Source organism: Equus przewalskii, chromosome 22 (assembly GCF_037783145.1).
Source record: "Equus przewalskii isolate Varuska chromosome 22, EquPr2, whole genome shotgun sequence".
NCBI lineage: Eukaryota > Metazoa > Chordata > Mammalia > Perissodactyla > Equidae > Equus > Equus przewalskii.
In genome coordinates this window covers 49,171,230-49,185,075 of record NC_091852.1, presented here as the reverse complement: position 1 = coordinate 49,185,075, position 13,846 = coordinate 49,171,230, and the positions used below count along the sequence as shown (strand labels likewise).

The 13,846-nt window shown below is 43.2% G+C and overlaps 1 protein-coding gene across 2 annotated transcripts in view; it reads right to left on the bottom strand.

Moving 5' to 3' along the window:
• SPTLC1 (serine palmitoyltransferase long chain base subunit 1) overlaps nt 1-13,846 on the bottom strand; it is a 49,383-nt gene that overhangs the window by 29,790 nt on the left and 5,747 nt on the right. For both annotated transcript variants that reach the window (XM_070590360.1, XM_070590361.1), the window contains exons 3-5: nt 13,389-13,483; nt 8,716-8,809; nt 8,082-8,154 (exon numbers count right to left, since the gene is read on the bottom strand). In XM_070590360.1, coding sequence (XP_070446461.1) covers nt 8,082-8,154; nt 8,716-8,809; nt 13,389-13,483 — 262 coding nt within the window. The remainder of the gene's footprint in view (nt 1-8,081; nt 8,155-8,715; nt 8,810-13,388; nt 13,484-13,846) is intronic.

Here is a 13,846-nt window from a genome sequence, read left to right as displayed (position 1 = left end):
GTAGTTCATTCGAAGAGAACCCGGCACACTCTGCATCAAGACAGTGAGAGCTGGAACGGTGGTGGTCACCCCTCCAACAGTCTGTGTCAGCACTTAGTTGTGGCACCTGCCATCACTCTGCAGGACTGAGCTTCTGTCTGAATTTCTTTTTAAGTGTACTGGGGAATCAAGTTCACAGTACAAAGAAAACATGGTCCTTTTATAGAAGCAGCTTAAGAAGAATGTTGATGTAATAATGGGGCTAAATCGTAACCACTAAACTGGTACTTTTTCCCTCTCTTACATCACAGTTCCTTGCAGCCTTTCACCTTGCCAGGCTAAGCCAGGAGCCTTCACGCCCTGGGCTGGAGGAACCAGCGACGTCTAGCATGAACAGTGTGCTGACTGACACTGAACCTGAAAACTTCAAAGTGGTTTTCAAAGGAGGCGTCTCCCAGGAGACAAAAGGATTTTTAAAACTTCCTTTAGCTCTTTTAACAGCAAGACCCGAGCCTGAGAATTAGATGAGAGTTTTTCCACATGCCCTGTGCAAGGAGACCTCAGAAGCTGACACAGGGAGGGTGCAGCCAGGCCCCTCCAGTCTTGCAGATTCACGAGAGAAGAGGGGAAACAGAGGTGGTAAAGACACATTTTGAGACCATGGAAGAGGGAGCCGCGGCACGTGCACTGAGGGGAACTTGGAAGTCGAGGCAGTTGCAGGGGACTCAGACGTTCCCCACTGAGGGGTGGTGGGGAGGGCTGATGGCCTGGCAGAGCCCTCCCACCCAGACGTCGGGGTCCCATGGGTGGGGGCATCACTCCAGGAGACTGGTGAACTGCCGCCCCTCAGCATGAGCCTTCCCTTCAGGGAGCACCAGCACTGGCGCCTCACTGCAGAGACCAGGGAGAAGGCCAAGCCCTGCCCCTCCCTGCTCCAGAAGGACAGGGATGCCACCTCACCCCCAGAAGCCTTCTTAGTGGGAAGCGGGAGAGGGACAAGACCCGAAGGACTGAGAAACACGAAAGAGATGACTTAACCCAGCTGGGTACAAAGCTTGATTTTGAGTGGACTAAGTATTTCCACTGTAAGGACAGAGACATGGTTAACTGTCAAGGGTAGGGCTTCCACCACCTTCCAGGAAGGGACAAGTGAGTAAGGCCAGTTCAGGCACAGGAAACAAAGAAACAACTTCTTAGCACAACTGAATAAAACATCTAAAATCTGTAAACCCACGCACTGACTCGTCAGAGGCAAGCTAATCTTACTGTGATGCTTCTGACTAGGACAGCACTCCCCCCGTCTGCAGCTTCGCTTTCTGAGGTTTCAGATACCCGCAGTCAACCTCAGCCCAAAAATATTAAATGAAAAACTCCAGAAATAAACAATTCATAAGTTGTAAACTGTGCATCACTCTGAGTAGTGCGATGAAATCTCACGCCATCCCCCTCCATCCTGCCCAGGACGTGAATCATCCCTCTGTCCAGCGGGTCCACGCTGTAGAGGCCAAGCGCCGTTAGTCACTTAGTAGCCATCTCGGCTATCAGATCGACTGTCTCTGTACTGCAGGGCTTGCGTTCATGGAACCCTTATTTCACTTAATAATGGCCCCAAAGCATAAGATCAGTGATGCTGGCAATTCAGATATGCCAAAGAGAAGCCGTAAAGTGCTTCCTTTAAGTGAAAAAAATTGAGTTCTCAACTTAATAAGGAAAGGAAAAAATCATATGCTGAGGTTGCTAAGATCTATGGTAACTTTTATTACAGTATATTGTTATAATAGTTCTATTTAATATTAGGTATTGTTGCTAATTTCTTAGTGTGCCTAATTTATAAATTAAACTTTACCAAAGGTATGTATGTTCAGGAAAAAACATAGTATATATAGGTTCAATACTATCCGTGACTTCAGGCGTCCACTGGATAAGGGAGGACTATTGTAAAAGGCAAAATTAAGAAATATAAAAGTTGCAACTTCACAAAGGACTGCATTTTAAAAAGGAGATGAGCGGGGTCCAACACTCTTCTTGGTTAATTCATTTATTAATCAAACATTTAGTAATACCACATAAAGACAGATACTCTGATAAGCACTGGATCAGGGAGAAATACAGAATTTCTGCCACTGACAAAGTGACGTAGCTGAGAGAGGCACCTGGCAGCTGTCATTGGAGAGCTTGAGGCCCGGAGAGCGGGTACAAGGCTACGCTGTGCCTCTCACCTACTGGTCTGAAGCCCCGGGGTCCCTCCCACACTCAGAACTACAACACATCCACAGTGGTTTCTGACTGAAGACAGAGAACACTAGACTGTGAACCAAAGGCTGGGGTGGGAACCAGCCAGTGAGCGAGGGAGCAGAGGACACAGATGGTCTAAATTAAACCCCAATTTGAAGGCAAGAGAGATATAGTGAGGAATTAGAACATTCAGCAGCAATATCCAGAAAAAAAAATAAATTGAAGCCCATTTTATTTATAGACTTCTTCAAGGATGTTACAGAACTGTGAAAATCAACTATCTATCCCACGGCAATCAAGTGATGATAAAAAACTAAGCATGCTTCTTCCTATTTGTCAGTTTAAATGTGTACCAACATAGTCTATTATGCTAAAAACACAAGAATTACCATTTGATTTCCATTACCAATGGGTGATAGTCATTTTGCAAAAATGACACTTTCAATATATCAACATTAAATAAATGTGGGCTTCTACAATAATGAAGTTAAGAAGAATGTATTCCATTTGATCAAAATGGTACCAAAAAGGCCCTTAGCTCTTCAAGCATCAGATATGAGACATCGACACCACAAAGTCTGAGGACTTGACCCTGCACCTGACTGTCCACTCATCTATGAGTGATGCTGCCAGGGAAAGTTTCAGGCAAAATCTGACAAACACGAGGAAAGCAGCAGAGCACCAGAGAACCAGCCGCCCCCATGCAGCCGAGCACAGACACCCCTCACCCAGGCCTACCCTTTCCTCGGCTTGAGTGCTGAGCACCCTCCCTTCAGGCAGGACCTGCCACCCCACTGCCTCTCTCTTCTGATCAGAGGTGAGGGCAGAGCCCCCAAAGGACGCCTCCTTCAAATTGCAATGCACCTCTCAACTGGGACTATCTACGCCAAATCTCCACAATTTAGCTAGCAGATGGACAACACAAGCCACAATGAATTGCTTTCATTCAACAGCTCCAGTTCAAAAAGAAAAAACATCCTATGGATGCAAACTATCTTTGCTAACTACAAAAGGGATGTCAAATCATCCTGTAGACTTCTGAAATGATCTTCTCATGGATTAGCAAGGATGCACTAAGACAATCCTGGCTTTGTTTCAGGGCTTTAGAGTTAGCTGCCCAGGGGATGAAAACTGTATTTTCGGAGTATTCTCATCGTTATATATACTCATAACCGTTTTTATGTTGTTGCCATAAAGAGGTAAGAAGAATCTCTATACAATAAATCAATGACTTATTGGCTCTTGCCTAATCCCAAAAGTTTAAAAAAGACTGGCCTTTTTTCCTCCTCCTATCTAAACACATTGGGTTTTCGCTGCTGTCAGCCTTGGAAAGCTGGTTTTGTGATAGATAAGTATGTGATAGATAAGAAGCTGCATAACTTCTCTCGATGTATGATAGCTACTCTGGGCAACAAAGAAACTCAACCCAAGGGAGGGGGAGGCAGCAAACAGGAAAACTGCCAGGGCATATTCCCCGACTTCTGATGTTGTCTTCTGTGTGTATGATCCATTTTACTGATTGGCCATAGATTTGCATGGAATGCAAGTAAAGTGCTAGCTACATTCTCCAATTCACTGCCAGGAATGATCGCAATAGGGAAGGCCATGGGAGGAGGTGGCCAGAAAGCCACTCGCTGTCCTTTCTCCCACCTGCTCTCTCACCAGAACGTAAGAGATGGGAGGCAGGGCCAGTATGGGATGCCCAGCACCCAGCGCAGGGCCTGGCCATGGCGGTCATCACAGGGGGTTCAGATCTGGGCTACCTCATCACCAGATGTGGACCCTGGACAGGCCTGAAACTGCTGTGTCTCTCAGGTCCTTCCTCTAGCAAATGGGTAACAGCTATACCCACCTCAAGGATTCTTATGAGACCTGCATGAGTTAATGCTTATAAAACACTCAGAACAAAGCCTGGCGTGGAATAGGCTGTGTAAGTGTTTAATCAACTAAATCAATATTTGTAGAATAAAAGAAAAGATCTTCTTTTAAAAGGAAAAAAGTTGCACTATCTTCTAATTAAGTCATCCAAATCCCAAATACTTGAGGACTATCTCACATTAAAGCCCCTTGTTCAGCTTCCCATTTATATGACATCTGCTCAGAAGAAGAAGAGATGTTAGAGCCTTCTTGGTTGTTTTGCAGAGGAAAGCCCATTAAACTGTCAACTTTAGAACAGTCTAAAAACAATCAACCAACTACATTTTCTCCTAAGGCCTCCATATTTTTGTGTTACACACTTTTTTTAAAAGTCCCTTGAGACTTGGACAATTTTTATTAAAAGTAAAAATATCATTTATACACTCATCAGAACATAAATACAGTGAATGTTTTCACACACAGAATCTTATGTGATTCTTACCAAAATGTTCTAAGCTGTGCAAAGAAGGCCTGTTCCCCCACTACACTGTGAAAACTACAGTCCCATGACTGGGAGGAAGAAGTGGCAGATCCAGGAATTTTATGACCAAATGTTCTTCCTACTAAAATATGCAGTCATGGTTCAGTTGACTGTGCTAAAACAAAGAAAGAAAATATTTTTAAAAATAAACAAATGAACAATTGTTTACTATTGGCTCTAGAAAACAAATGCCACTATCGCTCACCATGAAACCCTGCCATTATCTTTTGATCTAGTTTAAGACCAAAGAGCCAAGGAGGCATTGTATATGCAAAGCAGATCCTGGGGCACCAGTGATAAACCACAGGTAAACGAGATCTGAATGTATTAAAAACAAAACAAATAAACAAAGAAGTTCAACCAGAAACTACAAAAGCACACTGGGATCCCATTGGCCTTAGAGGAAAGGAAGGCTCCACAACCTGATAAAACCACTTGCTTGGTTCTAAAATCCACACTAAAACAATAAAATGAGAAGGCAGAAAACCTTCTGATCACATAGTCCTTGTAAGAATGTCATAAGAACTTGTTTACTTCTACCTGCCAGGCCTTTAGGAGGCAGGAGAACGTTTAGCCTAAGAAACTAGATGAATTTTAACTCAATCGTTGTTCAATTTTCTTTTTCTGTATTAATCATCTAATGTCATGTACACGTTATAGTGAAATAAAAAGAGAGAATGTTTTAACACGGAAATTTACTTTTACAAGTGATTTACATTCATGATCTGAAAAGTTGAGCAAAGATCGGAGAGAATTTACATCTTTGAAAATGGATGCCTGAACGTAACACTTCAAGAAAAAAAAAGACAAAATCAAAAGCAAGCTTTGGGGGTTCAGAAAAGAGACCCCAGGCCTCACGAATACACAAGCATCTTCAAACGAGAGGAAAGGGGTCCTCACATCTGCTTTATGCAGCTCAAAGGGCAAATATACCCTAAATATCTAGAATAATTTAATTGTGGAGGGTATTTTAGAGATTTAAAATTCAGCCTTAGCTGACCTCAAGTAGCTTCTCTGATCTTATCTAACACTGAAATTTCAAGGTAATTTAATGTAACTACAATAATTTAAGTAATTACTTCCAGAATAAGGAAAAACACTGAAAATATCCTGTTGGAAAACCAAAAACGAAAAATATGGACAATATTATAAAGAAAGAAAGGAAGATGACAAGTAAGCATGGGCAACTGTTCAGATGGAACGCGGTGTGCTTATCAGAGGCTGACACACTTGGAGGGTGTTACCTTAAGACAAGCTGTTGTTTGGTGTCTTGTTACAAAACCACCACAATGCAAATTAACCTCCAACCTTTGTCCAGATGCCACAGTCTGTCTGAACCTTCAACCGCAGTTAGGATAAGGACTCAGTGACCAATAAGACAGTTGATAGAGGAGTTCGTACACAGCTATGTGTTCATTACACCACTGTGGTGACCCATTCAGACACTGGAAAGATCAATCCAATTTAAATTTAAAACAAACTCAATCCAACGGCAAGGGACAGAACACATATGTGATATGCTATCATATTTGTAAAAAGAAGGGGGGAAATGTATGTATGGAAGTGGTTTGCATCAGCTGAAAAAAAGTCTTCGGAAGAATGAACGAGAAACCACTGAGAGCAGTCTTTTGAGAGTGGATGGTGGTGGGGAGACTTCACTCTCCATCTCGTAAACCTTTTGAATTTTATATCATGGACCAAATTATTCAATCAAGAAAATTAATTTGAAAACCATTCATCTAAAGACCCTACATTTGGAAGCACAAAGCACCCTACTATACACTCAAAACTTCAGGTGATCCAAATGAAAAGCTGACTGGGCTGTTTTAACAATATATTTCCACTGCTCTGGGAAAAATTGTCTCAAAGATTTGAATTTTTTTTTTCCACGTCTTGATTTAGCAATAAATCTCTTATCTGTCTTCTCAGATTAACTCCCAAGCAGGGGCCAATGTCACACATGCAAATAAAATCCACTAGAAAAAGAGGCTTTTAAGAAAGCAACTTCTTTACCCTAGCAAGCAGATCACGGAAAGCAAGCCTTGTTGATCAGATTACAACAAACAACCCCATAAAAAAAACGCCTTTTCTAGTTTTCTAATACTTATCAAGGAAATTATTCCCTACCCATAAAAACCAAGCAAACAACCCAGGTTTGCACTAGACTAGAGGAGAGAAGGAGACTCTGCTTTGAGCTTAAGTCTTTGATCTTGCCATTAAGATTGGGAGTCAAGATACTTGGTTTCTAGTTTTAGGGCTGAAATTAATGAGCTGTGTGTCCATGAGGAAGTCACTCAACCTCTCTGGGCTTTCCATTCTTCTTCGAATAGCTGGGATGCTGGAATACAAGATTTTTAAGATCCTTTACAGCTGTAAATTCTTGGACACTAACCCCCAATCATCTGTTTCCAGTACAAATAATTTAACCACTAAACTAGCTAAGGAATGAAGAAAGGCACTCTCTTAAAAATATCTGAATTGTTAAAGTGAAAAAAACACAGAAAGACCCAGAAATGGAAAAGAGGACAGAGAACAGAAGAGACTTTCCTTGCTCTACTTTCCCTACACTCTGACATTTTGTAAGCCAGAATATTATTTCCAGTAATATATTCATTTGAACAATTATTTAACATGTTCAAAGTTCCCAGAAGCAAAGAACAACATACACTTTATAAAAATAACCACAAAATGCCAGGTCTTCTGCGATGCCTCTGAGTTAGGGAGTTCGCAGTGTTTGAAATCACACTCTCATCCTAGTACATAGTTAGCCTGTCCCCGGTCATCCACACAAGGAAATCAAGGATCCTTCATCTTCATCCTAGAAAGAAAACAGCTACGTAGTCGATCGCCTCCCAGTCTGTTCTTGCCTTTCTCCCCTGCACGTGGCAGCTGCCCAGCTGGAGCTAGCTCCTAGCCCCCTTTGCAGCGAGGCATGGCCCGGGCTGTGTTCTCACCAGTGGACTGTGGGCAGTGATGTGCAAGCCGCCCGCCGACCTAATAGGGTTCTGCCGCCCTGCACTCCTGCTCTCTCACCCGCACCACGTGGCTCGTCACGAAGGCCGGCGCCTTTGACACTAGAGCAATGAGACGGGAAGATCCAGGCTCCTGCACAGGTGTGAAGAGCAGAGCCACCCAATACCAGACCCTTCCCCATCCCCCTGCCGTGCATGCCCGACTGTGCCTCCTCACACCCGTCTCTGGGGGCACTGCGACAGCAGCTCAGGCTTCAGCCGACCAAGACAGCGTACCTGAGGCACCTGCGGCTCCTCTCCACAAGTGACATTCAACCCAGACCAACGCACCTCCCACCAACGGTTCCCAACAGGAAATGTTCTAGAAAGCTGGATAAGAAATAGCACTCACCAGCTTAACACCACAACTAATTAAGGATATCTTTTCTAAGGAGTTTTGAAATCAAACAATCTTAATTCTCGAAAGTAGCAGTCTGAAAAACACGACAGAAACGTACCAAATGTGCCATAAAATCCTCTAGGTCCGCAAGTCCCCACACCATACTTCTTCAGAGACGCCAAAGCTGCTGCCTTTGCGGAAGTAAAAAGAAATTAGATTTTAATGATTTACGTTAAGAGTTCGAAACTGACATTTCCTATTCTCGAACCCACGTGACTCCTCTTTCCTCCCTCCCCAGCTCTCCTTCCTTTCTTAGAACTATGACAATTCTAACAACAGGATATAAAGAAAAGACAGACATAATGATTTAGGTTTATGACTTAAAACACAGACAAGTTGTACTTTAGCTTGATTATCAAAATCTGGTCAACACGATGCCTTTATACTTTTTTGGCGTTTATGGACATAAGCTTTTCCTCAAAAATGTTCACTGGCCCAGAATCCCAACAGAAGATGGGGCCATTTCCTAGACACATCTCTGACTATGAGCCAGGTCTGGCACACATAGTTCTCTGGCTGTCACCCATCACTAAGCCACTTCAGACCCTCTTGCTACCCTTTGTCAAAACCCAGGCTACAGCTGTCAGAAGAATAACGGCACTCACTCACACAGACCTCTCCGACGTGCTGCATTTGTCCCTTATTCTACGTCAGTGAGGCTACTGGTCCACTTCAGTATATGTGCTACTTACCTTGACCCTAGGATTATCCAAGAGTCCAAGAAAATTAAATGAGGCGAAGTTTACACACTTTTTTCCATTCACCACGATGCTGTGGCTTGGAGGGCTGGGGAAGAGACAAGAATGGCACACATCAGCAGACATTCTGGGACAGGGCGCACCCTGTCACCTTACCCTGGAGGCAGACAGGTCACATGAGTGTTGTTATGGTACCCTATTTGCATACCAGGCTCCTAGCTTTTATTTTTCATTTTTAAAAAGAAAAATTAGAAAATGGTATTAAAAAAATCAGATTTAATTCAAATGTTCTTAATAGTCTACCCTGTACTACTTAAATAAATTCCAAGGTGGATAGATGAATGGGAAATCTCTGCTTTGGTCTTAAAACTCACTTAAGAAAGAAGCAGCTAAATAAGGTACCTCAGAAAAAAATCTGGAATACGACAAACAGGGAGGAAATATAAAAAGATCAAGAGCAAAAGCAAGACTAAGCACAGCAAGTTACGATCTGACAGTTACGCGGTTTAAAAATACCTGTTATTTATAGGAAGCCACTAAAAGAATAAGTGGGACATGCTCCCCAGGTCTAAAGTTAATGCTGGAGTACTATCTGAGAGGAATCCCCCTGGCCCTGTGGGAAAAAAGAGGCAACAGGGTGGCCAGCAGCACAGGAGCAGGATGCGAACCAGGCTGGGACAGGAGAAGGGCTCTCAAGTCCTCTGCTGACAAATACTCCAGCCACCAGCCGTCCTGCAAAAACACGGGGCCAAACTACAGACACGGGCTTCAAGGGTTGTGAGACCAATTTAGTCAGTCACGACCAGCCTATTTTAACTAGGGGAAACTGTAAGAATAGACTGGAATAGAAAATAACAGAATGCACTGCACAGGGCACGGGAAAGGACTGTGGCCTGGAACTCATACAGTGACACATATGCACTCGTCTACACACTGGGCTGCTCTACAAAATGCACTGCAGTCAGAACAGACTGAGAAACACTGCTCTTGTTGGTATGTTTTAACAGAACGAGTTTTCTATGAAAAATTTAGCACAAGATGCAGGGAAACCAGGGAAAGAAGACCACTTGAAGCAAATTCACAAAAGCAGACGAACTCATCCAAATGGCAAGGAGCCTCAGTGAAAAGAACACGGGCTGTAGAGTCAGTGAGACGGATCCCACATGCATTACGGCTCCTGACGGCTTCAGAAGCCTGGGGACGTTACCTGGCCTCCGCAAGCCTCAGTTTCCTCATCTACCAAGTGGGGAGAGAAGTTACCTCTCAAGGTGATTGTCACTATAAAAGTGCCTGGCCCATAAGAGGTGCTCTCTACACATTTTCTTCCTTCTTCTCTACAGCTTCAAGGGCTTCTTTTCTTTCCAAGCACTCACTGTGATTCTGAATCCATCATGTCATTTAGTTCCCTACTTCTCGGGACGTCTTTAAGTTTCCTAAGTCCTCCCTGGTGTGGAGGTGCTGGCACTCACACAAAGACGAAGAGTCAAAACACTCATGTAGACAAGCCTGTACTAACGGGTGCTGATGTGAAAATCGAGGCCACTCTACAAAGCAGTCACACACATAGAAATCCAACTATCAAGAAGAAGTCCACCCAAAGCCCCTGACCACAGCGGACAAGCCGCTAAGAGGCAGCAGGATGTGGGGACATAGGGATCTTGTTTCTGTGCAGCACTTGGGGCAGAGAAGGAAAACAGAGCCCAGTGAGAAACGGAAGGCTGGCACCTGTGCCTCGCAGGCTTGCAGGAATAAGTCACGCTGGGCACTTGACACAGGAGTCCTGGAGCCTAAAACCCTCAGGGTCCCTCGCAGAAGCAAATAAAACCGATCTAGAAAAATATGTCCACAATCAAGGCCTCAGAGGACTTGAAGGAAGAAAAATGAAACCCTTCCCAATCAAACACCACAACCTCACTGTTAGTGACAGTCAGTTCCCAATCATATACGTGAACTTGGAAATAGGGAGGATGGTGCTTTACCAGAAAGAAACAAATATGACAGACCCCTGTTAACAACCAGTTTGGCAGTGAAGCGAGAACAGGCAACTAAACCAATGAAAGAATCAAGAACTGTCTATATACAAATACCTGGCAAATGACAGCAGCTGACCCACAAACTACTAAGTTACACCTATTTCCTTCTCTGTGGAGAAAAATAAAGTTGAACAACCATGTACAAAGGTGAACTCCAGACATTAAAAACCTGAAAGATATTTTGGAAGAGATAACAGAGGAAAATGTAGAAGAATGTCTTTGTGACCTTGGAGTATGAAACGATTTCTGAAATAAGTCTCCAAACACACAAACTGAGGCCAAAACGGATGAATCTGACCAAGTTAAAATTAAGAATTTTTGTTCAGTGAAGATACCAAAGACAAAGTTAACAGGTGGGTGATAAAGAGATTTCTTGTACTTCAGATGGTATCAACTGTATTTTATCTACCACTAAGGAAGAAAAACAGTGCCCATTAAAATGTAACTACGTTTTCTTTTCATTTAGAATTTTTTATTTATATTTAATGAAAAGTTCTAGTAGGCGTTCATAGACAGAGACTTTTGTCACGCTACTTTTTTACTTACATAAAGGAAAATATAAGCAAGATAAATCAGTCAAGACATTCCTAAGCTTATTACCCGAGTTCTGGCCATCTGCTCCCCTGTGAAGCCACGGATACCACGGGGATTCACACAGTATTCTCCTCCCCGCCATCAGGAGTATCCCAGCATTGCTCAGGAGGACGCTCCACTTTCATCTCTGAGATTACCCAACAAGTTAGTGTCACCCATTCTCTACATTAAACTCCTAGTTTCACCTTTCCCCAATCGAACCACATGCTTCTAAAAAGTAAGCTGCTATTATCCAAAGGCAGCAGAAAGGGATGTTCACAGCCTTAGTCATAGCCACCTCTGTTCATCTGCTCACAGGGGTCTGGCCATTTCCCCCGCCATCAGCTGACTGACTTACCAGCAGCAGTCATAACCCAACTAAGCGCTGGCAGCAAGCAGAGCCGTGAGCCGGTTCATCGGTACACGGGCAGTGACAACCCCCCTGGCTGACGACGACTCTCGGCAGCTACAAGATCCACCCCCATTTTAGAGATATTAATACAGGAAAAAAACGTGTTTTAGAATCAACATCAAAAACTGACCAAGGATTAAAACCTACGAAGTATATAGGAGCCTTGCTAATCAAAAGACCAGCTGGGAATCAGGTAGAAAAAGAGGTACAAGATATGAAGAGGCATTCACAGAAGGAGAAAATGCCAGCAGCTAATAAGTAGATGAAATGATACTCAAAGGTTCAAATAATGAGAGAAATGCAAAATAAAACAATGTTGCCGGACAGGGCTGTGAGGAAAACCCCATATACAAACTCAGGGGAGCATAGACAGGTGGATCACAACGTTAAAAAGTCCCACAGGGAAATGAGACGGGCATAAATCAGCACACACTCCAGGTTCGACACCACCCAGGAGACTCAGTCTGCAAGGGGATATTATCACAGGATTTTCTGTGCAGTGGGGAGTGGGGCAGCTTAGGTACCCACTTGAGAAAAACGGCTAAGTGGAAGGCGGTGACAACACACAACAGAATATTATGCAGCAGGGAGAAGAAACAAACAAGAGGCACATCTAGCAACCCCCCTCGCTCTGTTTGCCCTGCTCTGATATTTCTTCACACCCCTTCACACAGCTAACCTTCTAATCACTTCATTGTTGGTCTGTCTGCCCCAGGAGAACAAAGATTTTGATTTATTACTATAAACTAATCTGCTCAGCACATTCCTTAAACATAGTAGGCACTCAAATATTTGTCGGAAAATGTTTTGAGTAAAAATCTTGTAAAAAGTCAGAACGAAGTCTAGAGCATAAAATTAAAAATACACATTCATAAAATATCAAGACTGTGTGGTTTCAAAGATACATACATCAAAATACTAAAACATATCATTTTAATAGCATGGAAATATATAACACACGAAATGTTAATAGGAAGCATAATGAAAGTATCACAGTGGGTGCCTCAGTGGGGAGAAGAATGGATGTGGGCGCTGAGGATGAAGGAAATAAAGAACAGAGCACCCGGGGCCGGCTCCGTGGCCGAGTGGTTAAGTTTGCATGCTCTGCTGTGGCGGCCCAGGGTTCAGATCCTGGGCGTGGACATGGCACCACCTGTCAGGCCACGTTGAGGTGGCGTCCCACATCCCACAACTAGAAGGACCTGCAACTAAGATATACAACTATGTATGGGGGGGTTTGGGGGGATAAAGCAGAAAAAAAAAAAGAATATTGGCAACGGTTGATAGCTCAGGTGCCGATCTTTAAAAAAAAAAAAAAAAAGAACAGAGCACCCCAGTGGGACCAAGCAGGAGTGTTTTCATTTAAATGACCATCTGAAATATCATGTGTGTATAGTACTCTGACAAAAGATCTTTTTTTAATAGAAAAAAGAAACAAACTGTAATGCCTAAATTAGAGACTATAAAAAATGCCCATACCATCCCTAAAAGAAAGCTTTATACTGGGGACTAAAGCAGTGATCTCTAGAAATTTCTGAATGTTTTCTTTTAGTTAAGAAAGAAATACTACACTAGAAAGCACTGTACACGTCGGCGAGCACACCTACAGGAACCAATACACAAGTGTTTCGAGTAGCGAACCAATTTACCCGGAAACGATGTTGTAGTTGAGAGCAGGATGGTCTTTTGGGACAGGAGGAACAAGAGGTTCTGGTTGCCACTCTTCAATCAATTCTTCCTTTTCCTACAGGAGAGAAGGAGTTAAAACACAGCACAGTGCATCACTGGACAGCAACTCCAGCAGTACCCAAATTGTTTGTTGAAAGGGAACCGTCATAACGAACACATAGCTAGAAACAGAGGTCCAGCTGTTGTGGTTGGAAATCACTAGTGAATTTTCTGCGCTTAACCCCTCGCCTCTTTCCTCATCACAGGCTAAAGGCTCTTTTTCCATGTAGCTTTGTGTGTGACTGCAAAAGTTAAGAAAACTTTATCTCTCTGCTCAGGATTTTGCACTGTGGGAAGTAGGAAGTATAACTTATACTGACAGCAAGACAAAAAGAAGTCTATAACACAAAGGTGAGACGCACGACCGTGGGTAGTGAGC